Genomic DNA, 27267 nt, shown 5'->3' on the forward strand with positions numbered 1-27267 from the left:
CTAGAGGAAGACGTAAAAACAAACAAGATAAAATTTAAGAAAAGACTATAAGTACTGAATCTCTGTATAATTTGCTTTTTTTTTAGTTGCTAAGGTATTAGAATAGCTAGAAGGAAAGAACTGAAAATGTGGAACTGTAACCCATAACATTCTTTGTAATTTGCTATATAGCTACTTAAATTGTAATCTGAAAATTATCACCTTTTTGAATATATGTTAGATTTCACAATATGGAAAGAACTGAAACTATGTTACTGTAACCCATAACATTCTTGGAAATTTCCTATATAACTACTTGTTAAATCATACTTTGAAAGTTATCATGTTTATGTAAATATGTTGTATTCTACAATTAAAAAAAGAGATATAGCACATCATATGAGTCAATCAAATTGGGAAAACACACTTCATAAAGAAGAAATACTAGTGCATAATTTGAAGTAGGCTAAAATTGTATATAATTAGCAATATAAGAACATGTGAGAAAAAAATAACTTTTGCATGTTGATGGTTCTGAAATAATGTTGAATAATAAACTATATGAGGGAATGTGATTCATAGGTAAGACATTGACCATTGCTTTAGAGGAAGAGGCATCTCCAGCAGAGGAGAGAGTATAAATAAACTGAGGTGTAAGAGATTGTGAAATAGGATTGAAGAATATAGAGACATCAAGTGTAGCTATTAAATCATCCTTGCAAAGGAAAACAAATAAATAAAAAAGGGTATTAGGAAATAACTTTAACATCAGTTTCTATTATGCCACATACCATGCTAAAATATCATGTCTTAGTCCACAGTCTTAGAACATCTTTACAAAACATAATGTTACCCAATTTCCATAGATAGTTCAAAAACTGAGGTGCACCACAATTCAGCAAGTTGCTCAGAAGAAACATTCAGTATTGGCAGCCAGTATTTGAACAGTCTTCTTGAATGCACAGCCTATTATCATTGTGTAAAACCAAACTTTCTTCTAATGTAGTGGGTTCTAAGATTAGCAGTTAGATTTGGACCAATTTGGAAAGATTTCTGCTTAACATAAACATATGATAAGCCTCTCAAGAAAGATAGTTTTCATACTAATTTTGGGGTAGGAGAAAGACAAGATTAATGTTGAACTGCAGAAAGTATTTCTAGCTTTCTTCAAATAGCAATGGTTATACCAGTAACTAGTTGGATCCTTTCAAGTGAGATTGCTGTGAATAAAAGTAATTTGATTCTTTGGCTAATGTAAATTCACAGGTCATTTAGTATAACTAGCAAAGAAAAATTAAGTATTTTCTAGAATATCTCTCATGATAACTATACTGGGAATAGAAGATTGGAAGTGCAATGAATATCCATGTATTTACTTTAATTCTGAACGTGCCATACAAAACCATTCCTTCTGCATGGCAATTTTCATCTCCACATTTCTCAGGGAATAAATGAGAGGATTTAACATGGGAGAAATCACAGTATAAAACACAGAGATTTCCTTGTCCTTGTTCTCACTTCCAGCAGGCAGAGCATAGGTATAGATACAGGGCACAAAAAACAAAACTACAACCATTATTTGAGAGCTATAGGTTGAGAGAGCTTTGTATCATCCTGCAGATGAGTGTTTCCTAAGACTGTACAGTATGTTTATGTAAGAAGCCACCAAGACAAGAAAAACTACAATCAACACAATCCCTGAATTGGCAATAGCTAAGATATTAACGATGTGGATACCTTTGCAGACCAGTTTCAAAAGGGGCTTCACATCATATATGTAGTGATTGATCTTATTAGGACCACAGAAAGGTAAATTGAGGACCATGAGCAGTAGAGCAATTGAGTACCAAAAACCAACATCCCAGGCCACCATGATCAGTGTGTTGCACCTCTGCCAGTTCATTATGATTATGTAGTGCAGGAGCTTGACAATGGCAACATAGCGATCAAAAGCCATAGACACCAAGATGAATATTTCCACACCTGCCAGCAAGTGGGCACTGAAGAGCTGGGTCATACAATCTCTATAGGAAATGATTTTTCTCTTTGCCGCTAAGTCTCTGATTAGCCGGGGAACCACAGTGGTGGTGAGGAAGAGGTATGAGAAGGAGAGGTGGCAGAGTAAATAGTACATGGGTTGTTCAATTAGATTACTGCAGGTGATTGTGTGTAAAATGATGAAGTTCCCCATTAAGATGGCCAAGTAACAGAGCAGGAACAAGAAACAGAAGAGTAGCTTTATGTGCTTATTCTCCTACAGCCGCAAGAGGACAAATTCAGTGACATTGCTCTGATTTTCCATGAAGAAGAGGTGAGTTCAGAGTACAGAAAAGACTGCTATTTTATCTGAAATAATACAGAAATTAATATTAAAGGTTAATAGCATTTTTAACATTTTAGATTGATAAATTAAGGCATGACACAGGTCATAGTTATTTTAATACAGGATCAAGCTTTTAAATGCTTTGTAGATTAGGTTATTATTTACATGTCAAATGATATTTAATAAAACCATATTTTATTCCTGTCACTTTTACAAATAATTTACAGGCAGTTAAACTCCATAACAACCCAATGAATAAGTAGATACTGTTCTTATACTTACTTTACATATGAAGAAAAGGAGGAAAGAGGGTTCAATTAATTACACCAAATCCCTAAGATATTATTATGTAACAGACCTCAGTAATAATCTTTTATCTGATGCCAGCTTCCATGCTCTTCACAGCTATTTTACATTATCCACAGAACAAAAGGATTCCAAATATTTTCCATCTCTGTAAAGAAAAGTGGTCTTTATCTATCTTTCCACTAACTCCCTGTGGATATTTAAGCAATTCCCTCCCCTTCACTATGCTACATATAATTTATTTACACAGACCAATCTCATGTTAAAATTTAATACTTGCAGTTAAACTCATTATTTTTCTTTAAACTTAAAAAAGGTCAAGTCTTAACCTTATAAGAGAAATAACATGGATCAGTTGCTAATATTTCTGTGAATTTTCTACTAGGCATGTTTGGTTCTGGTTCAAGACATGGATAGACTGAAATAGGAAAATGAAGCAGCAGCTTTTGACTTTCTGAATATATGAACACAGGATATTATTATAAGAAAGCTGTATTAGGGTTTTCTAGGGAAGCAGAACCAACAAGGTATATCTATAAATATAAAATTTTATAAAAGTGTCTCATGCAACTGTGGGATGCACAAGTCCAAATTCTGAAGGGCAGGATGCACGAGTTCAAATTCTGTAGGGCAGACAGCGAACTGGCAAATCTGATGAAGGTGTTTGATGAACTCCTCAGGAAATGCTTCACTGACTAATGGAAGAAGAAATGAAGGTTCTCTCTCTTCTACCTTAAAAGTCTTCAGCTGATTGGATTAAATTCAGCTGATTAAATTCTCTCATTGCAGAAAATACACCATTTGTTGATGTAATCAGCCACAGATGCAGTCAATTCACTGATGATTTAAGAAACCAGCCTTCTGGTTTATTAACCAGCCACAAATGTCCTTGCAGTAACAGTCTACTGCTTGCTTGACCAGGTACCTGGGCACCATCACCTGACCAACTTGACACATAAACCTAACCATCATAAATGCTTTTTGATTTTTCCTGATTATTCAGAAAGTGCAATTTAGAGGCTGCCATTAGAAACACTTTAGGAAGCTAATTGTTTTCTGTTGCCATGTTGAAGGAACTAATGATAGGAAAAATGACCTACTCAGTGTAGACATTGAGATGCACTGTATCTTGGAGAAGGGAATATTTTGGAACTATATGTCCTCATCAAATTATTGTGTGACAAAAAAATGTTACCTCCAATGGATTGTTTTTTTTTTCTTTTTCTTAAGTACAGTGAGGGAACACCATAAATAGTGTATAGGTCCTTAGTCTAAGGATCACAAGGATGAACATCCTTTCTTGTTTTCCTAATGATTTCTACCATGCTATTAATATCCATTCATTTTGAGATTTCTAATTCAACTGGGAACTAGAACTAATGATACTGGATCTATCTATCTTCTACCAAGTGTAAAGAAATGAAGTCAATATAAAGAATAGATTTTAAAAAGTCTTCTGATTCTAACTGAAGTAAAGCCCACAGAACAGCTTCCCTGAAAATATTTTGATTAGGAACAAACTGTTGTGTATTAAACATCTGCATTTCCATCAGGTAATTGGTGTGCCTGTTATTGTGTGATCTGACAGAAGGGAAAGGGTAGAAGAATTCATGGTAAACAAATATTGAGTATAAGGAAAAACATATGGACTGGTACAGTTTACTCTGGGTTCAAAATAGAGCTTAAAAATATTTCTTTATAAATTGAGATTATCAAAACCAGTTTATGGTGCATGTGGAAAAGTCATATGTTAAAGGACATAAGGGGATCTAGCAATAATTTTACATTAAAACTGTGGAACAAAACTGTAGAAAAAACTGCAGAATTAAATTGGAGAAATCACACACTTTGTTTAGAGTATTTCCTTAATATTGGTGCAAGCCACAGCCTCTTTTAACACATGGCTACACCACTGCAGCCCTTAAAATGATTGAACATATAATGGAAAAAACAACAACAACAACAACAACAACAACAAAACAGACCAATGTAGAAAACCATTCTTCAAAGTATTGCTCATAGAATGTTTGTTAGGAATCCTCTGAAAAAGTGCCCTTGCCCTGATTTTTTTCTCAGAATCCTTGGAACCATCCTTAAATCACTTCCCTCATGGTCTTTTTCTAATCCTTAAAATCTCTCTCTGCTATATGCATGTTGATCCTCTCTCTCTCTCTCTTTCTTTCTCTGTCTGTCTCTCTTTCACACACACACATGTATATATATGCACAGTTTTTGTAAAGAATTTTTAATCCACCTTGTAAATTATACTACATTTAAGACTCTCTTCTGAATGTCCTTTTATTTCTACAATTTAAGCTCTACAGAAAATCCTGTTAAGAATTGCTTTTAAGAGCACAGCAACTCCAATTTGAAAGATGAAAATACACTGAAATAAGACTGCTGACAGAAGAGGATATGGGTTAATTAAAAATTCCATCCATGCCAAATATATCTGGAATGTCCATTTCTTTAATAATTTATCACATCTATAATAAAGAAAAATTGTGAAAGAGACAATAATGGGCTTAATTTATATGATGGATTTGACAATATATTTAGTTATAAATTGAACAATAATATATTCTAGGCACTGTGCTAGATATTTCATATGCTCACTCAGTTCATCTTTACCTTGATCAGCAAAAATATGTACAAAAACTTTATCTTAAAATTTGAATTTAGTAAGATCAAATTTTTGTACAAAGTTAACAGTTGTTTGGATTTCAGATGATTTAGATCCAAAGTTTTATACAAACACACACAGACAGACACAAACAGCATATACACATACACACACACTCACACAAACATAAATACTAACCTTAAAACTCACTTCTGCAACATTTCTTTAGAATGGCCAGGTGTCCTTCCAACTAGGTCTGTTTACTTTTCTGTGATTTTGCTATGATAGCATCAAATAAATGCTTTTTTTTAGCTTTTCTTTGTTTTGCCTTCTTTGTCTTTTTCTTTTTTCTCAGGTGGGAATAGTGAGAGGTCAGTTGAACCTCAAGGAAACATATTGACATAATCTTAGCCGTTAGGTCAGAGCATACTATTCTCATGGGTCCAGACAAATTCCTTCTTATGTTTTATTTTACCTTATATTATTTTATCCTTTTTCATCACCTACCTGGGCACCCACTACATTCAGTTTAACAGATGACAGATTCCCACTCTTATTAGCCCTCAGGCACTGCACATTCCTTGTGCTTTTCTTTCAGCTGTCCACAGGTATTGAAAAGAATCCCTTGCTATACACACATTAAAGAAGGTAAATAAAGGTAGTTATTTTAGTTGTTATGTGGAAGTACTTTGGGTGATAAGATGCAAACACAGATATCCAGCCAGCATGCATGAAAATACACCTTTACTGGTTAAAAGTACCTGGAAGGTGAGAAAGGAGAATGAAGACTGCAGAGGGGCCTGGAACTACACCTAACCTAGGCTCCTGGAGGAGGGGGGAGAAAGAAAGAAATGGGTCCCAGACACTTGCCTTTATTGTGACCCAGAGGGAGGCAGTCACTCAAAACAGGAACCCATGACTAACCCTGGCAAGATTATGGGCTACCAAACATAATTTCTTTTATGCCATTAGAGTAGTTTGCTCTACACTTTTGCTGTAAGACCCTGACTGATGGAAGTACTTAATAATGTAGTCCCAATATATACTTAGTAACATTGGATAAAACCACACAAAGAAACAGATAAATTCACCATGCAAGAATTAAAATCTCCTTTATCAATTATTGATAAATAAAGCAGGCAATAAATCTGTAAGTAATAAATGATAGAACAGAAATTTTAAAAAGCATATATGAGCATTTTCAGATGTATCCAAAATTATACATGCAACAATGAAAGAATACATGTTCTTGAATGCAAAGACAGATTATTTTTCAATGATCATTGTTAGGGTATTAAAAGAACCTCAGTAAATTTTAATAATGACAGACTATAGAGATCTCTGAGCACAATGACTACAAGGTAAATGATTATATATGCATATAAATTATTTACCTGGTGGAAATAATTCAGCCTTGGGTAGGAAAACTAAAGGATAATTGACTAATTATTGGGGAATGAACATGGACTGGATTGAGAGATAAAATCTCATGGAAGGGAGTTGGGGCAAGATGGCAGACTGGTGAGCTGTAAGTTTTAGTTACTCCTCCAGGAAAGTAGGTAAAAAGCCAGGAACTGCGTGGACTGGACACCACAGAGCAATCTGTCTTTGGGCATAATTCATACAACACTCATGAAAATGTCGAACTGCTGAGATCAGCGAAATCTGTAAGTTTTTGCGGCCAGGGGACCCGTGCCCCTCCCTGCCAGGCTCAGTCCCGTGGGAGGAGGGGCTGTCAGCTCCGGGAAGGAGAAGGGAGAACTGCAGTGGCTGCTCTTATCGGAAACTCATTCTACTGATCCAGACTCCAACCACAGATAGACTGAGACCAGACACCAGAGAATCTGAGAGCAGCCAGCCCAGCAGAGAGGAGACAGGCATAGAAAAAAAAAATAACACGAAAAACTCCAAAATAAAAGCGGAGGATTTTTGGAGTTCTGGTGAACACAGAGGGGGGAGGGGCGGAGCTCAGGCCTTGAGGCGCATATGCAAATCCCAAAGAAAAGCTGATCTCTCTGCCCTGTGGACCTTTCCTTAATGGCCCTGGTTGCTTTGTCTATTAGCATTTCAATAACCTATCAGATCTCTGAGGAGGGCCCTTTTTTTTTTTTTTTTTTAATCCTTTTTCCTTTTACTAAAACAATTACTCTAAGAAGCCCAATACAGAAAGCTTCAAAGAATTGCAATTTGGGCACGTCAAGTCAAGAGCAGAGCTAAGAGAGCTCTGAGACAAAAGGCAATAATCCAGTGGCTGAGAAAATTCACTAAACACCACAACTTCCCAAGAAAAGGGGGGTGTCCACTCACAGCCACCATCCTGGTGGACAGGAAACACTCCTGCCCATCGCCAGCCCCATAGCCCAGAGCTGCCCCAGACAACCCAGTGTGACGGAAGTGCTTCAAATAACAGGCACACACCACAAAACTGGGCGTGGACATTAGCCTTCCCTGCAACCTCAGCTGATTGTCCCAGAGTTGGGAAGGTGGAGCAGTGTGAATTAACAAAGCCCCAATCAGCCATCATTTCAGCAGACTGGGAGCCTCCCTACACAGCCCAGCAGCCCAGAACTGCCCTGGGGGGACGGCACTCACCTGTGACATAGCACAGTCATCCCTCAACAGAGGACCCGGGGTGCACAGCCTGGAAGAGGGCACCACTTGCAAGTCTCAGGAGCCATACGGCAATACCAAGGACTTGTGGGTCAGTGGCAGAGACAAACTGTGGCAGGACTGAACTGAAGGATTAGACTACTGCAGCAGCTTTAAACCTCTAGGATCATCAGGGAGATTTGATTGTTAGGGCCACCCCCCTTCCCCGACTGCCCAGAAACACGCCCCACATACAGGGCAGGCAACACCAACTACACACACAAGCTTGGTACACCAATTGGGCCCCACAAGACTCACTCCCCCACTCACCAAAAAGGCTAAGCAGGGGAGAACTGGCTTGTGGAGAACAGGTGGCTCGTGGGCGCCACCTGCTGGTTAGTTAGAGAAAGTGTACTCCACGAAGCTGTAGATCTGATAAATTACAGATAAGGACTTCAATAGGTCTACAAACCCTAAAAGAACCCTATCAAGTTCAGCAAATGCCACGAGGCCAAAAACAACAGAAAATTATAAAGCATATGAAAAAACCAGACGATATGGATAACCCAAGCCTAAGCACCCAAATCAAAAGACCAGAAGAGACACAGCACCTAGAGCAGCTACTCAAAGAACTAAAGATGAACAATGAGACCATAGTATGGGATATGAAGGAAATCAAGAAGACTCTAGAAGAGCATAAAGAAGACATTGCAAGACTAAATAAAAAAATGGATGATCTTATGGAAATTAAAGAAACTGTTGACCAAATTAAAAAGATTCTGGACACTCATAGTACAAGACTAGAGGAAGTTGAACAACGAATCAGTGACCTGGAAGATGACAGAATGGAAAATGAAAGCATAAAAGAAAGAATGGGGAAAAAAATTGAAAAAATCGAAATGGACCTCAGGGATATGATAGATAATATGAAACATCCAAATATAAGACTCATTGGTGTCCCAGAAGGGGAAGAAAAGGGTAAAGGTCTAGGAAGAGTATTCAAAGAAATTGTTGGGGAAAACTTCCCAAATGTTCTAAACAACATAAATACACAAATCATAAATGCTCAGCGAACTCCAAATAGAATAAATCCAAATAAACCCACTCCGAGACATATACTGATCACACTGTCAAACACAGAAGAGAAGTAGCAAGTTCTGAAAGCAGCAAGAGAAAAGCAATTCACCACATACAAAGGAAACAGCATAAGACTAAGTAGTGACTACTCAGCAGCCACCATGGAGGCAAGAAGCCAGTGGCACGATATATTTAAAATTCTGAGTGAGAAAAATTTCCAGCCAAGAATACTTTATCCAGCAAAGCTCTCCTTCAAATTTGAGGGAGAGCTTAAATTTTTCACAGACAAAGAAATGCTGAGAGAATTTGCTAACAAGAGACCTGCCCTACTGGAGATACTAAAGGAGCCCTACAGACAGAGAAACAAAGACAGGACAGAGAGACTTGGAGAAAGGTTCAGTACTAAAGAGATTCGGTATGGGTACAATAAAGGATATTAATAGAGAGAGGGAAGAATATGGCAATCATAAACCAAAGAATAAGATGGCCGATTCAAGAAATGCCTTCACGGTTTTAACGTTGAATGTAAATGGATTAAACTCCCCAATTAAAAGATATAGATTCGCAGAATGGATCAAAAAAAATGAACCATCAATATGTTGCATACAAGAGACTCATCTTAGACACAGGGACACAAAGAAACTGAAAGTGAAAGGATGGAAAAAAATATTTCATGCAAGCTACAGCCAAAAGAAAGCAGGTGTAGCAATATTAATCTCAGATAAAATAGACTTTAAATGCAGGGATGTTTTGAGAGACAAAGAAGGCCACTACATACTAATAAAAGGGACAATTCAGCAAGAAGAAATAACAATCATAAATGTCTATGCACCCAATCAAGGTGCCACAAAATACATGAGAGAAACACTGGCAAAACTAAAGGAAGCAATTGATGTTTCCACAATAATTGTGGGAGACATCAACACATCACTCTCTCCTATAGATAGATCAACCAGACAGAAGACCAATAAGGAAATTGAAAACCTAAACAATCTGATAAATGAATTAGATTTAACAGACATATACAGGACATTACATCCCAAATCACCAGGATACACATACTTTTCTAGTGCTCATGGAACTTTCTCCAGTATAGATCATATGCTGAGACATAAAACAAGCCTCAATAAATTTAAAAAGATTGAAATTATTCAAAGCACATTCTCTGACCACAATGGAATACAATTAGAAGTCAATAACCATCAGAGACTTAGAAAATTCACAAATACCTGGAGGTTAAACAACACACTACTAAACAATCAGTGGGTTAAAGAAGAAATAGCAAGAGAAATTGCTAAATATATAGAGACAAATGAAAATGAGAACACAACATACCAAAACCTATGGGATGCAGCAAAAGCAGTGCTGAGGGGGAAATTTATAGCACTAAATGCATATATTAAAAAGGAAGAAAGAGCCAAAATCAAAGAACTAATGGATCAACTGAAGAAGCTAGAAAATGAACAGCAAACCAATCCTAAACCAAGTAGAAGAAAAGAAATAACAAGGATTAAAGCAGAAATAAATGACATAGAGAACAAAAAAACAATAGAGAGGATAAATATCACCAAAAGTTGGTTCTTTGAGAAGATCAACAAGATTGACAAGCCCCTAGCTAGACTGACAAAATCAAAAAGAGATAAGACCCATATAAACAAAATAATGAATGAAAAAGGTGACATAACTGCAGATCCTGAAGAAATTAAAAAAATTATAAGAGGATATTATGAACAACTGTATGGCAACAAACTGGATAATGTAGAAGAAATGGACAATTTCCTGGAAACATATGAACAACCTAGACTGACCAGAGAAGAAATAGAAGACCTCAACCAACCCATCACAAGCAAAGAGATCCAATCAGTCATCAAAAATCTTCCCACAAATAAATGCCCAAGGCCAGATGGCTTCACAGGGGAATTCTACCAAACTTTCCAGAAAGAACTGACACCAATCTTACTCAAACTCTTTCAAAACATTGAAAAAAATGGAACACTACCTAACTCATTTTATGAAGCTAACATCAATCTAATACCAAAACTACCGGCCAATCTCCCTAATGAATATAGATGCAAAAATCCTCAACAAAATACTTGCAAATCGAATCCAAAGACACATTAAAAAAATCATACACCATGACCAAGTGGGGTTCATTCCAGGCATGCAAGGATGGTTCAACATAAGAAAAACAATCAATGTATTACAACACATTAAAAACTCGAAAGGGAAAAATCAATTGATCATCTCAATAGATGCTGAAAAAGCATTTGACAAAATCCAACATCCCTTTTTGATAAAAACACTTCAAAAGGTAGGAATTGAAGGAAACTTCCTCAACATGATAAAGAGCATATATGAAAAACCCACAGCCAGCATAGTACTCAATGGTGAGAGACTGAAAGCCTTCCCTCTAAGATCAGGAACAAGACAAGGATGCCCGCTGTCACCACTGTTATTCAACATTGTGCTGGAAGTGCTAGCCAGGGCAATCCGGCAAGACAAAGAAATAAAAGGCATCCAAATTGGAAAAGAAGAAGTAAAACTGTCATTATTTGCAGATGATATGATCTTATATCTAGAAAACCCTGGGAAATCAACGATACACCTACTAGAGCTAATAAACAAATTTAGCAAAGTAGCGGGATACAAGATTAATGCACATAAGTCAGTAATGTTTCTATATGCTAGAAATGAACAAACTGAGAGACACTCAAGAAAAAGATACCATTTTCAATAGCAACTAAAAAAATCAAGTACCTAGGAATAAACTTAACCAAAGATGTAAAAGACCTATACAAAGAAAACTACATAACTCTACTAAAAGAAATAGAAGGGGACCTTAAAAGATGGAAAAATATTCCATGTTCATGGATAGGAAGGCTAAATGTCATTAAGATGTCAATTCTACCCAAACTCATCTACAGATTCAATGCAATCCCAATCAAAATTCCAACAACCTACTTTGCAGACTTGGAAAAGCTAGTTATCAAATTTATTTGGAAAGGGAAGATGCCTCGAATTGCTAAAGACACTCTAAAAAAGAAAAACGAAGTGGGAGGACTTACACTCCCTGACTTTGAAGCTTATTATAAAGCCACAGTTGCCAAAACAGCATGGTACTGGCACAAAGATAGACATATAGATCAATGGAATCGAATTGAGAATTCAGAGATAGACCCTCAGATCTATGGCCGACTGATCTTTGATAAGGCCCCCAAAATCACCGAACTGAGCCATAATGGTCTTTTCAACAAATGGGGCTGGGAGAGTTGGATATCCATATCCAAAAGAATGAAAGAGGACCCCTACCTCATCCCCTACACAAAGATTAACTCGAAATGGACCAAAGATCTCAATATAAAAGAAAGTACCATGAAACTCCTAGAAGATAATGTAGGAAAACATCTTCAAGACCTTGTATTAGGCGGCCACTTCCTAGACTTTACACCCAAAGCACAAGCAACAAAAGAGAAAATAGATAAATGGGAACTCCTCAAGCTTAGAAGTTTCTGCACCTCAAAGGAATTTCTCAAAAAGGTAAAGAGGCAGCCAACTCAATGGGAAAAAATTTTTGGAAACCATGTATCTGACAAAAGACTGATATCTTGCATATACAAAGAAATCCTACAACTCAATGACAATAGTACAGACAGCCCAATTATAAAATGGGCAAAAGATATGAAAAGACAGTTCTCTGAAGAGGAAATACAAATGGCCAAGAAACACATGAAAAAATGTCCAGCTTCACTAGCTATTAGAGAGATGCAAATTAAAACCACAATGAGATACCATCTAACACCGGTTAGAATGGCTGCCATTAAACAAACAGGAAACTACAAATGCTGGAGGGGATGTGGAGAAATTGGAACTCTTATTCACTGTTGGTGGGACTGTATAATGGTTCAGCCACTCTGGAAGTCAGTCTGGCAGTTCCTTAGAAAACTAGATATAGAGCTACCATTCGATCCAGCGATTGCACTTCTCGGTATATACCCGGAAGATCGGAAAGCAGTGACACGAACAGATATCTGCACGCCAGTGTTCATAGCAGCATTATTCACAATTGCCAAGAGATGGAAACAACCCAAATGTCCTTCAACAGACGAGTGGATAAATAAAATGTGGTATATACACACGATGGAATACTACGCGGCACTAAGAAGGAACGATCTGGTGAAACATATGACAACATGGATGAACCTTGAAGACATAATGCTGAGTGAAATAAGCCAGACACAAAAAGAGAAATATTATATGCTACCACTAATGTGAACTTTGAAAAATGTAAAACAAATGGTTTATAATGTAGAATGTAGGGGAACTAGCAGTAGAGAGCAATTAAGGAAGGGGGAACAATATTCCAAGAACAGATAAGCTATTTAACGTTCTGGGGATGCCCAGGAATGACTATGGTCTGTTAATTTCTGATGGATATAGTAGGAACAAGTTCACAGAAAGGTTGCTATATTATGTAACTTTCTTGGGGTAAAGTAGGAACATGTTGGAAGTTAAGCAGTTATCTTAGGTTAGTTGTCTTTTTCTTACTCCCTTGTTATGGTCTCTTTGAAATGTTCGTTTATTGTATGTTTGTTTTCTTTTTAACTTTTTTTTTCATACAGTTGATTTAAAAAAGAAGGGAAAGTTAAAAAAAAAAAAAAAGAAAGAAAGAAAAACAAGGAAAAAAAAATGATGCAGTGCCCCCTTGAGGAGCCTGTGGAGAATGCAGGGGTATTCGCCTACCCCACCTCCATGGTTGCTAACATGACCACAGACATAGGGGACTGGTGGTTTGATGGGTTGAGCCCTCTACCATAAGTTTTACCCTTGGGAAGACAGTTGCTGCAAAGGAGAGGCTAGGCCTCCCTATATTTGTGCCTAAGAGTCTCCTCCTGAATGCCTCTTTGTTGCTCAGATGTGGCCCTCTCTCTCTGGCTAAGCCAATTTGAAAGGTGAAATCACTGCCCTCCCCCCTACGTGGGATCAGACACCCAGGGGAGTGAATCTCCCTGGCAACGTGGAATATGACTCCCGGAGAGGAATGTAGACCCGGCATCGTGGGATGGAGAACATCTTCTTGACCAAAAGGGGGATGTGAAAGGAAATGAAATAAGCTTCAGTGGCAGAGAGATTCCAAAAGGAGCCGAGAGATCATTCTGGTGGGCACTCTTACGCACAGTTTAGACAACCCTTTTTAGGTTCTAAAGAATTGGGGTAGCTGGTGGTGGATACCTGAAACTATCAAACTACAACCCAGAACCCATGAATCTCGAAGACAGTTGTATAAAAATGTAGCTTATGAGGGGTGACAATGGGATTGGGAAAGCCATAAGGACCAAACTCCACTTTGTCTAGTTTATGGATGGATGTGTAGAAAAGTAGGGGAAGGAAACAAACAGACAAAGGTACCCAGTGTTCTTTTTTACTTCAATTGCTCTTTTTCACTCTAATTATTATTCTTGTTATTTTTGTGTGTGTGCTAATGAAGGTGTCAGGGATTTATTTAGGTGATGAATGTACAACTATGTAATGGTACTGTAAACAATCGAAAGTACAATTTGTTTTGTATGACTGCGTGGTATGCGAATATATCTCAATAAAATGATGATTTAAAAAAAAAAAGATGAAATTACTTGTTCAATAATTCTGATAGGATAGACTGTAATTATTTGGACAAAGAAAGTAAAATTGGATCCATGGCTCACACATCCAGTTGGGTGAAGACAGTTTTTTTGAGTTTTAGTATCTGGATTGTCAAGGATACAAGGAAGCAGGAAGGTACAGAGCTTGGTGATAGGTATTTAAATTGTAATAACCTTTCTGGGTGGCAGTTTGGCATTATGTAACAAAGGCCTAGACTTGACCTAGCAATTTTGTTTCTAGTAATTTATTCTAAGGAAAAAATAATTTATGCACAAAAATAGCAACAAAGATATTTTTTGTAGCACTCTTTGTCGTAGTGGCAAAGTTAGGTAGGCTCAGTTCTTAACAACTGGAGATTGAGTGTGTTACAACATATCCATACAATAGAACACTATGCAGCTGCTGAAGTTACTATAAAAGTTTTTTTTTCCTAAGAAATGGAAAAGTGTAAAGACATACACTCATATTTCTATATATAGAATTAACTTCTATTGCTTGTTAACAAAAGGACGCATTTATTGCCAGCCGCCCAAATCCCTTCTCCCCTTCCCTAAGGCAGCCACCATCATGGGTCTGATGTATCCTCCTAGTTTATTTTAAATAATTAAGTGCATGTGTACTATTGTTTTGCAAGTGCTTTTTAATACTAGCATGTTTGTAGTGCAATTTTTTTCATTCACCTTAGGTTTTTTAACTCCTTGCATGTTGAAATATATACATAGTTTTTTTAATAGCTATATAATAATCCACTGCATGAATATGTCATTATTTCCCTTTTGATGTGGATGTAGGTTATTTTCCATTTTTTACTATTTAGACAGCACGAAAATTATTAACATCCTTGTACTTGTCTGTTTTTACACATTTATAAACATTTCTTGAGTCAGTGTGTCACTAAGTATATGCATTATGAGTTTTTCTAGTTACTGTCAATTTGCTCTCAAAGTTGGAATGTCTACTGTTGTTAGAAAATGTTCATAATTTATTAATAAAAACAACGTATTGAGCATCTAAAAAAAAAAAAATCTCATGGAAGGTCAGCATTAGAGGTGCTCCCACACTTTCTTGAGTCTTACCTACAGGAGCCATTCTAATGGGTATGTAGCAGTACCATTAAAGTTTTACTTTCCATTCACCATATCAATGGTCACAGTGGAAAATTGAAGAAACACCCTGAAAGACTGTTGGATATTATTTATAAAGTCTACCACAAACTATGATCCAACAATTTCATGAATGTTATTCTGATGATAGATGGGCTATTTTAGATACTTAACAGTAATCATCCTAATTTTTTCTTTCATTATAAAATATAGTGAAAGGATTAATTTATTTCTTTGGTAGATTGCCTGTCTTTTTGTGTGTGGTCTAGAACATATAATAGATGCTCTTAGAGTTAAAGTTTCTACCCTACATTCAAATTTTCTCCTACTGGTATCACAATGTACCATGATATAAACTTAACTTAGATGACAAAGATGAAAAATTCGTTTATTTTATGATGTCAGGTTGTTTGAAAGGTAGTGCATTATTCTTTCTTGTTTATATTCAAACACAAAAGAGACTAATTCTTGGTAGAAATAAGGAAGAAGATAAATAATCACCAGAATGGGACTTAATGAATTTCAATGGCAACAATTAAAATTTCATTATTTTAACTCCACTCATTTCAATTAGAAATTCTCTGGTAAATAATATATGATTAAAAATAGAGAGTGCTAAAACATTTTATATTAATAAATTTATGTGAAAGATTCTGGCACTTGAGAATGAAGGCTTTAAGAACCCAGTGTTTGATCCTTAACTTCACCCTAATATTTGATGTTGATCATTCTTCCCTCAAGCTTGACTGTATTAGAACACAGAGGAGGTAGCTGGTTGTGCTTCTTCGTACAAACACACAAATCTGGGAACTCTTTAGAAATGTGTGCAGGTTCCTCAAGGGGAATGTGGAACATTATCAAATCAATCCTGAATTCATCTCTGGACATATCAACTTGTTTTGCTGCAAAAAGTTTTCATTTTGATAGGGTGCTATCTATCTATCTATTCATCTATCTTTATAGATATAGATATAGATATAGATATAGATATGAGCATGCTCTTGGAATTGTATTTAAGGTCATTTTTCATAGCCCAAGGTTTAAAAAATTTTCTCCTAGTTATTCTAAATACCTTGTACTTTTACATTTACAAATTATTCTAAGATCCACCTTGAAATAATTTTGTATGATGTGTTATGTTTAGCTCAAGATACATTTTTATTGTACATATGAATGTCCAAATGTTCCATCACCATTTGTTGAAAAGGGTATCCTTGACCACTGAATTGCCAAGATGTTTGTTATATTGAGTTGAACATATATGCACAAGTCTACTGCTATACTGCTGATCTGTTTCTTTTAGTACTTGTCTCTCTTTATGAAAATGCTATGTGTTTTGATCACTATAGCTTTATAAAATACCTTGGTATGTAGTATACATTCTCCAAATTTGTTCTTTTTCTAAATTCTGGGAACTAATCTAGATCCATTGAATTTACATGGATAAGATAGAATCAGTTTAAAAATTTGTAAGATTTTTTTATGTTTAGAATTTGTTTGGGTTGCATTCACCTAGAGAACTATTTATTTATTTGGGGAGAACTGAAATCTTAATAATGTTGAGGCTTACAACCATGAGCAAAATATTTCTTTCATTTTATTAAGGTTTTTCTATTCTTTCAACTTAATTATAGTTGTCAATGTACATGTCTTTGAAAATTAAATGTTACAATTATCCACAAGTGATGCTTTTATAAATGAATGTTTTGGGTTGAATTGTGTTTTCCCCAAATTATGTTCTACTCTTATCACCTACTCCCATGAATGTGAGCTTATTTGGAAATAGGGTCCTTGGTGATGTAATTAAGATGAGATGAATCTGGCTAGACTGTATATCTAAGATGACCTTCTTATAAAAGGGAAATTGGAACAGAATCTGGTATGGGAGAAGAATACTATGTGAAGATGGAAGCAAAGATTGTCATGATGCAAGATAGTCAGCAGCCCCCAAAAGCTAGAGGATTCATGGAAGTGTTCTCAGCTACAGATTTCTGAGGAAGCATGGCTCTCATGACAAATTGTTTTTTGACTGCCATCTCCAAAATGTTAGACAATAAATTTTTGTTGTTTTAAGCAACCTAGTTTATGATGCTCTGTTACAGGAAATTAAAAATGATGTTCTAAAATTCAGCTACTGATTGTTGTTCCAAGTACAAAACTAAAATTGATTTTTGTACATTGAACTTATTCTGAAACCATGCTAGACTCACTTATTAAAAAAGTCACCCAGATTTCATAAAAAGTAACTATTTGTATTTATAGATGATATGATCATCTATGTAGAAAGTCTCAAGGAACGTTTAGAAGAAATTACAGGATTTAATTATAAGCAAAATGTTGTTACAATAGAATGAGACCTGGAAGAGTTTATATAAAATTGGTTTTATTTCTTTTTTATTCTTTACCATAATGCACTAGTTAAGCAATTTGGATATTGAGTTTCATGGTGGGAAGATTTAAGACAAAAAATTCAATCTCTTTAAAAGGTACAGAACTATTGAGATTATCCATTTTTTATTTTTTGAACTTTGTTAACCTTTATCATTCAAAGTATGTTTTCCATTCTATTTAAGTTGTTGAATTTATTTGACTTAATAAATTCATATTTTCCCTTAGTATCACTTTAAAACCAATGGGCATTTAGATTCTAAAATTAAGAAACTAGGAAGTTTCATAACTAATGATCTAAGTATCCTATATATCAAGATTTAGGAAAATAAAAACAAAGTAAATCCAAACTATACTGAGATAGGATATAACAAAAATAAGGAAAGAGCAATTAACAAACAATCATAGTGAATATCAACAAATCCAAAATTGGTTCTTTGGAAAGATTATCAACAGTGAGAGACCTTTAGCATGATCAAGAAAGAAAAAACAGACAAAAAACTCAAGTTACCAATATAAACATTGGAAATCTGATGCATCATTGATAGTAGTGTAAAATTACACAAAAGTTTTAAAATATCATTGGATATCTACTACAGCTACCATATACTTTAGCAATTTTGCATCTAGGTATTGCTTTACAATACCATAATTTCTCTTGGCCAGCACCAGTACCTCATCAATTTCAAGTGGCAGGTATGCTCTTTTGGTCATTTATGCAGTACTGTGTAAGTAATGAAGTGGTCATTTGCTGAAAGTTTTGGTTGTGCGTGAACCTGTGTTCCCATGATGCACCACACAACAACAACACACTCCACAGATTCTAAAGAACACTTAATACTTCTCATATCCAATCCAGCCAAGTCCCCAAACTATCCAAGTCTGCCTATGACTCACTGGGCTCTGAAGCCTTTTTTTACTTTTTTTTATTTTTTATTAAGAATTTTCTTTTCTTAGAGAAGTTTTAGGCTTCCAGAAATATCATGCATAAAAATATAAAATACATGCCACCTTATTATTCACATCTTGCCTCAATAAAGTTAATTTGTTATAATTCATGAAAGAACATTTTACAATTGTACTATAAACTATAGTCCATTATTTACAATAGGGTTCCTTGTGTTGTACAGTCCTATGTTTTTCTTTTAATTTTTATTCTAGTAACATATGTACAGTCTAAAATTCCTGCTTTTAACCACAATCACATATATAATTCAGTGCTGTTAATTACATTCACAATGTTGTGCTACCATCATCATCATCCATTACCAAAGCTTCTCAACCAACCCCAATAGAAATTCTGTAGAGTCTAAGCATTCATTTTCCACTCCCTACCCCCACCCCAGCCCCATATCAGTGAGATCATACAATATTTGTCCTTTTATATGTGGCTTATTTCACTCAAAATAATGTCTTCAAGGTTCATCCTTGTATGTATCCAAACTTCATTTCTTTTTAATGCAATAACAGTCCATTGTATGTATATACCACATTTAGTTTATCCATTCTTCAGTTGATGGATACTTATGTTGCTTTCAGCTTTTGGAAATTGTAAATAATGCTGCTATGAACATTGGAGTAGAGCATATGTCTTGAACTAGGAAGTTTGTGTGGTTAAGCCCAAGATTATACAGCTAGACTATCATAAAGATTTATTTATGACAATAGAACTTAACCATAGCCTCCATAATGTATGCTGCATAGCACATACCCTGCATGTGATAACTATTCTAATTTCTGGGGCTATAATACATGAACTGGAATGAAATATGAGTCTAGCTCAAGGTCCTGCATACTCATCTGATTTTTCCAAGTTCCCTGAATAAAGAGGATCAGGAAAAACAGCTGCTATCCAATTTTACTTATGGTGGGCTCAATTCAGAGGATGGCTCATTTTCCAAAACTATGTTTATTAGAATATAAATAAAATCTCTTGTGCACTTTTAGGTGAAAAAGGTAGTCTAAGTGATATTTAGCATAGTCAAATTTTCTGAGAAATTTTGTTTATGTAGAGAGGAAAGAAAGAACTATTGAAATTAAGATGTCTTTGATACACTTAGGATATATTGTCTACAAAATCATCAGCTGTTCAAATTCTTCTGGAGAATATTGGAATAGTGTAAACATGTCTACATATTTCCTCTCAATAGAACCCTAGAGACAGATATAAGTATGAAGTAAAGAATGATTAATAGGAAGAATATGACCAAGGCAAGAAGTCATGTAGAATTGTGTCACATACTTCCTAACTTAGCATTCAACATTTCCTGCTTGTCCTATATAAGACTGTGATGGTTAGGTTTGTCAACTTGGCCAAATGATGGTGCTCAGTTGTCTGGTAAAGCAAGCAGTGATCTGTCTGTTGCTGTGAGGACATTTGGTGGATTTAAATCATCAGTACATTGATTGCATCTATGGCTGATTACATGTGCAGTTGACTAAGAGGAATGTCGTCTACAATGAGATAAGTTTAATCCAATCAATTGAAGGTTTTTAAAGGGGAAGTGATGACTTCAGTCAGAAGAGAGAACTTTCATCTCTACTTCAGCCAGGCAGCCTCTCCTGGGGAATTCATCAAAGACCTTCATCGGAGTGCCAGCTTGCCCTTGTGCTGCAGAACATGTACTCATGGGTAAGACAATTTTGTAAAATCTCATACTATTTACAGATGTCTTCTGTTGGTTCTGTTTCCCTAGAGAACCCTGACTAATAGAAAGACTTTGAAGCCTCCTCCACAATGGTGATATCTGACCTTGACACTTAAATTAATATGACTGCGCAGTATGAGGTTTTATAAGCCAAGTAAGCTATTCCTATATTAATATTTAGTAGGATGGATTTTAAATATTCTAAATACAAAAGATGTATGTAATGGACAGGATTTTTTAATTACATATTTACAACTCAAAGTATTTCTTAATTGACTTTGTGCTTACATTCCCATGCTGAGCAAAACAGCTAATAAAATTATTGTATTTATTCATTTATCAGATGTTTTTGCAGTCAACAGTAATTGTGCTAGGGCTAGAAAATGATATTAGAAAGAAAATCTGGGAAACAGATTATTAAAAATAGATCAATTGATTCTTCAGTGTAGCTTCACATATATTTTCTTTATATAGTCTCCCAATAAAATTTGTGATATTTAAAAGAAATTATAATAGAAGTTTCATAGTTTTCTAGCATAGCATTCTCTCTGATCTCTTTCCACAAATCCTTCCTTAAGAAACCTAAGCCCTCCCATACTATACACACAGACCCACTCATTAAACACACACACACACACACACACACACACACACACAGTGCATAACCACAGTTTTTTTCACTAAGAAATATCTAAATAATCCCAGGAAAGATACTATGTGAAACTTAATCAAACAGAATTTTGAATAACTAGTCAAAACTAGTTAACTTTGGCATAGATAAATTTTTCCCCCAATATGCCAGAGGTTTCCATGGCTTCAAGAGAAAGAAAAGTTATGCTAGATCTGGGAATGGCCCCTAGTAGCAAAACACAAATTTAGGAGTTCTGGGCAATGAAGACACACATTGTTTTCACTATGCTTTTTCCTGGACTGCCACACTCTGGTTGCCAGGCAACCAGCAAATTGCTGTGTGGAGGAAATATGGTCATTCTGTTGAGAAGAGATAAGTGCCTGGACTAAGAAAATTGTCTGGAGATACGGAAACAAAGGCAAAGCCTGTGAATGGGTTATGTGATTTATGATATGTGGGTATTAGGGGTAATTGGAATAGCAGTGCCTCCTTGATGCAGAAAATAAAAAACTAAAAAAGACAGACTAGGAACTGATAGTCTGCTAAGATTTCATTATATACCTGGCAGGCCCTTAAGTATATACTAAAATATTTGGCACTTCGGACATTATGTATTTAATTATTAATACACAGTTGTAAGTGGCATAAGGGATATTCTGTATAAGTGAAAACAGTGCATGCAATCATATAAAATATATTTTAATTCAACTTGGTAAGCATTTATTTAGATCTTTGTGTGTGTGTGTGTGCCAGGCCATTGCTAAAAAAAATGATATGAAAAACATGACATAGTATATAATATATATCTCAGTCAAATTGGGAAAACATACTTCATAAGGAAGATATGTAATTTTATCTTACTTCTTTCTTGCAGTAAGATAAAATTATGTAATTATCAAAATAATAACAAGGGAGTAAAAAGAAAATAATTGTAGACTGTTGTGTCTGCAAAATCTTCTTTAGTAACATATTAGAAGATGGATTGTGAATTTTATGAAAGACATGGACCAACCACTTTAGGGGAAGGGGCATCCTAAGCAGAGGAAATAGAAGGGACAAACCCAGAGATGTGAGAGTTTGTGTGTAGGGTTGGAGACTGGAGAGGAGTTCAATGTAGCTGTTAAAAACATTCTAGAAGAGGGAAAAAAAAACACAAAATGTTGGGTAATAGGAAAAGTCTTAACATTTCTTTCCAAAATTGCATGTGTCATAGCCCACATAATCATACAATATCTTTACAAAACATTTTCATGGCTATTTCTAAAACTGAGACTAATCAAAATTTAACAAATTGAGACTACTCAGACATAAAAATTGAAAAGTGTGTATTTGAACAATTTCTCCTTGACTTGAAAGCCTATTATCATTTTGTAAAACCATACTTTCTTCCAATGCAGTGAGTACAAAGATTAGCAGGTTAGACTTAGGCCAGTTTGGGGAGATTTTTGAACAACATGAGAGAAGTTGGATTTTATTTCAGGGAAAAGTTTCTTCCAGTATATTGTTGGATATAGGAATGACAAGATTAATTCTGTGCTTTAAGGTATTCCTTGCATTCTTCAAATCCAAATGGGAAGACCTGGAACTAGTTAGGCCCTTTAAAGTACAGATTCCTATACAAATAACAGTAATTAGAAACTTTGGCCCATATAAGGTAGTGGTCAATTAAATCAACTCCAAAGAAAGCTGAAACTCTTTCTACAGTCTCTCTAATGGTGGCTATTCTGGGTCACAGGACTGGAGGCACAATGAATATCACTTTGTTAACTTTAATTCTGAATGTGATATTTGAGACAATACTTTCCACACAGCAATTTTCATCTTCACATTTCTCAGTGCATAGATAAGAGTCTTCAACAAGGAGAAAATCACAGTATAAAACACAGAGATTTCCTTGCCCTTGTTCTCACTACCAGCAGGTAGAATATAGATACAGATACAGGACCTCCTCCAAAGAAGCTACAACCATTATGTGGGAACTATGGGTTGAGAGAGCTTTGTGTCCCCCTACAGAGAAGTGTGTCCTAAAATTGTATAGTAAGCATATATAACAAGCCAAAAGGACAAGAAAATCTACAACCACCACCATCCCTGAATAGGCAATAGTTAAGATACTAACAATGAGAGTATCTTTGCAGAACAATTTCAAAAAAAGATTCATGTCACACATGTAGTGATTGATCTGACTAGGGCCACAGGAAGGTAAATTGAGGCCCATGAGCAGTATAGCAATAGAGTACCAAAAACCATGCCACAGGTCCAACACATCTGCTGGTTCATGTTGACCATGTAGTGAGGGGCTTGACAATGGCAACATAGCGATCAAAAGCCATGGACATCAAGATTGATATTTCCATACCTGTCAGCCAGTGGAAGGTGAAGAGCTGGGTTATACAGGTGTTATATAAAGTGATTTTTCTCTGTGTAGCTATGTCTCTGATTAGAAGGAAGCCATAGTATATGCTTTTTTTGTTTGTTCTTTTCTTTGTGTGCATATTATATATATATACAGTCTTTGTGTGCACATGCTAGGGTAGGATAGTTTGAATCTATTCAAACTATTGAATATGACAGTTTGAAATAAAATCAAAGTACAGATAGAAATATAAGAATGGGGTAGAAAAAGGAAATAATTCTGATCTGTTGGTGGATATACAAAATCCTCCTGAATAAGATAATAATAGAGGAGTGTGAAGGGTTTGGAATATACATATATATATACATTCATATTTCCACCAGTAAAATTCTGGGACCCTTTGGGGAATAAAACAAATGACAATAGATGTCTCATGTTTTTGTCCCATTCTCTCTGTGGAATGTGTCTTATTCCTTGTCGTCTCCTCATGACCCACAAGATGCAGTATATCTCTCAGCATACCCACACTGAAACACTCATTACAAACACAGGCACACCAACACAGGGACAATTGTCTTTAGTTTTAAAAAATCCAAATACTCCTTGGAAAAATAGTACATGATTACCAGTCATAGCTAATTTTCTTTGGAATGGACAGAACTTTTTTCTTGACATACCATGTTTCCATGACAGATAAACAGTCATTCATAGATGCAGAAAGTTCCTAAGAGTTGACTCACTGAAAAAGGAGTTCCTGGCACTAGAAGCAAGCATTACTTTCTCTATGGTTGTCCTGGATCTCACCCTGGCTGTGGGATGGGAACAACTAGGTTAGGTAAACTGTGTGGAAGCAATGTGATTGTTCTGCTGAGGAAAGATAGGAGCCTGTGCAGTGAGAAATGATTGTTAAAAGGAATAAAGGAACAGAGTGAGAGCAGTTTATATGATTTATAAGAAGTCAGAGTAAGGGGTAGTTGGAACAGCAGTGTCACCTTGGTGCAGAAGAAAATAAATTTAAAAAGGTATTACAGTGTCCATATATTTTCTTGGATTTTATTCCCACTCTGAGAAACTCTTATGGATATAGCCTAAAATTTTGTCCTTTCAGAACTCATTCATTTTATTATTTATGCATAGTTGCTAAAGACATAAGGAATGTTCTGGATATGTGAGAAAAATGTATGCCATCAAATAAAAACTGGATGAATTCACTTCAATAAACATTTATTTAGTACCAGGTGCATTGCAAGAATAAAGAGATGCAAAGGAAAATGTGAGATAGCATATAATCTCTGGCCTCAGTCAAACGGGGAAAACCCAGTTCATAAAGAAGAAATGTTAGGGTAGGATAGTTTGAATCTATTCAAACTATTGAATATGACAGTTTGAAATAAAATCAAAGTACAGATAGAAATATAAGAATGGGGAAGAAAAAGGAAATAATTCTGATCTGTTGGTGGATGTACAAAATCCTCCTGAATAAGATAATAATAGGAGTGTGAAGTGTTTGGAAGACATGGAACCTCAAGTAAAGAGAAGGGACATCCTAAGCAGAGGGGCTAACAGAAATAAATCCATAGAGGAATAGAATGTGGAGAATGTAGAGGGATCCAGTGTGACTGCATTAAAGAATTCAAGCAAAGAAATCAAACGAGGAAAGGTGGTAAAGACCTAATATGAGTTGCTGTTATGCCATATGTTATCTAAAACTTCACATGTGTTAACCAACATAATCTTACAACAAAATAATGAAGACTAATATTATCCCATTTTCATAGGTATTTTAAAAATGGAGGCTTCCAAAATTGAATTAAATTGCCAAGATTCAGAGATAAAAAATACAGTCAGTATTTAACCAATATTTCCTGTGACAACAAAGTCTATAACCCTTCTATTACATGATACTTTATCCCAACATAGTAGGACTGAGTTTGGCAAATTAAACTTGGATGTATTTTGGGAGAATTATGACTAAAAAGTGTGAAGTTAAATTTTGTTCCTAAGAAAATAATCTTCTGGGTGAATTTTTTGAGATGTGAGTGATATGATCTACAACGTGCTTTAGGAAGACATTTCTTGCATTCATCAAATACAAATAAGCAGATTGCAATATGAATAACAGTAATTTTTGTTTTTATTTCATATGTTAGGGGCCATTTACTCCAAGACCCAAAGAGAGTTCTTTCTAAAACATCTCTGTTAACTACCCTGGGGACATAGGATAGAAAGCACAGTGACTATCACCTTATTAATTTAATTCTGAATGTGACATTTGATACCATAACTTTTGCATGGCAATTCTCATCTCCACATTTCTCAGGGTATAGATGAGAGGATTCAGCATGGGGGAAATTACAGTGTAAAACACAGAGATTTCCTTGTCCTTGTTCTCACTACCAGCAGGAAGAATATAGGTATAGATACAGGGCACAAAAAACAAACCTACAACCATTATGTGAGAGCTACACGTTGAGAGAGCTTTGCGTCTCCCTGCAGAGGAGTGTGTCCTAAGATTGTACAGTATGAGCATGTAAGAAGCCAAAAGGACAAGAAAAACTACAACCACCACCATTCCTGAATTGACAACAGTTAAGATACTAACGATGTGGATATCTTTGCAGACTAGTTTCAAAAGAGGCTTCACATCACAGATGTAGTGATTGATCTGATTAGGGCCACAGAAAGGTAAATTGAGGACCATGAGCAGTAGAGCAATTGAGTGCCAAAAACCAACACCCCAGGCCACCATGATCAGCATGTTGCACCTCTGTCGGTTCATGATGACCGTGTAGTGCAGGGGCTTGACGATAGCAATGTAACGATCAAAAGCCATGGACACCAAGATGAATATTTCCACACCTGCCAGCAAGTGGGCAGTGAAGAGCTGGGTCATACAATTACCATAGGAGATGTTTTTTCTCTCTGCAGCTAAGTCTCTGGTTAGTCGGGGAACCACAGTGGATGTGTAGAAGAGGTCCAAGATAGAAAGGTGGCAGAGAAAGTAGTACATAGGTTTTTTGATTAGATGGCTGCAGGTGATTGTGAGCAAGATGATGAAATTCCCCATTAAGATTGCCAAGTAACAGAGCAGGAACAAGAAACAGAAGAGCAGCTCTATTTGCTTATTCTTCCACAATCCCAAGAAGACAAATTCAGTGACATTGTTCTGATTTTCCATGAGGTTAAGATATATCCAACATTAAAAATAGAAGCTTAACTCATCAGAAATAATTCAAAACAAAATATTGAAAATATAATACCATTTTTAAACCTTTGAAATGATTTAAGAATTGAATGATAATGTATATCACATCAGACTGATTACAGGATTAAATGGCAAAACCTTTTTAGATTAAAGGCATCATTATCATGCCAAGTGGTTTTTAATGAGAGCATGATTTACTTCTGGCTCTTTTATAAATATATTACATGTTTTTAGATATCAACCCAATGCTTAAGTATATTCTCTTCATATACTCATTTTACATATGGGGTATTAAAGGCATAAGTGGATTCATTAATTATACCAATGTAATTTTTAATTACATTTAGATATTAAATAGAAAGTCTAAAATATGAGCCTGTATATTATGCCAGATTCCAT

General features: G+C 35.6%; 1 protein-coding gene and 1 pseudogene across 1 annotated transcript; both read right to left on the reverse strand.

Annotated features, from left to right (window-relative positions):
* Window positions 1–1351: 1351 nt before the first annotated feature.
* On the reverse strand, window positions 1352–2281 carry LOC119535689 (annotated as a pseudogene).
* Window positions 2282–25911: 23630 nt separating this feature from the next.
* LOC119536829 (olfactory receptor 4P4-like) lies at window positions 25912–26841 on the reverse strand. The gene has a single exon (XM_037839557.1). It carries the CDS (start codon window positions 26839–26841, stop codon window positions 25912–25914), a length of 930 nt encoding a protein of 309 aa, XP_037695485.1.
* Between the last annotated feature and the right edge of the window lie 426 nt (window positions 26842–27267).

Source organism: Choloepus didactylus, chromosome 6 (genome assembly GCF_015220235.1).
Source record: "Choloepus didactylus isolate mChoDid1 chromosome 6, mChoDid1.pri, whole genome shotgun sequence".
NCBI classification, from domain to species: Eukaryota; Metazoa; Chordata; class Mammalia; order Pilosa; family Megalonychidae; genus Choloepus; species Choloepus didactylus.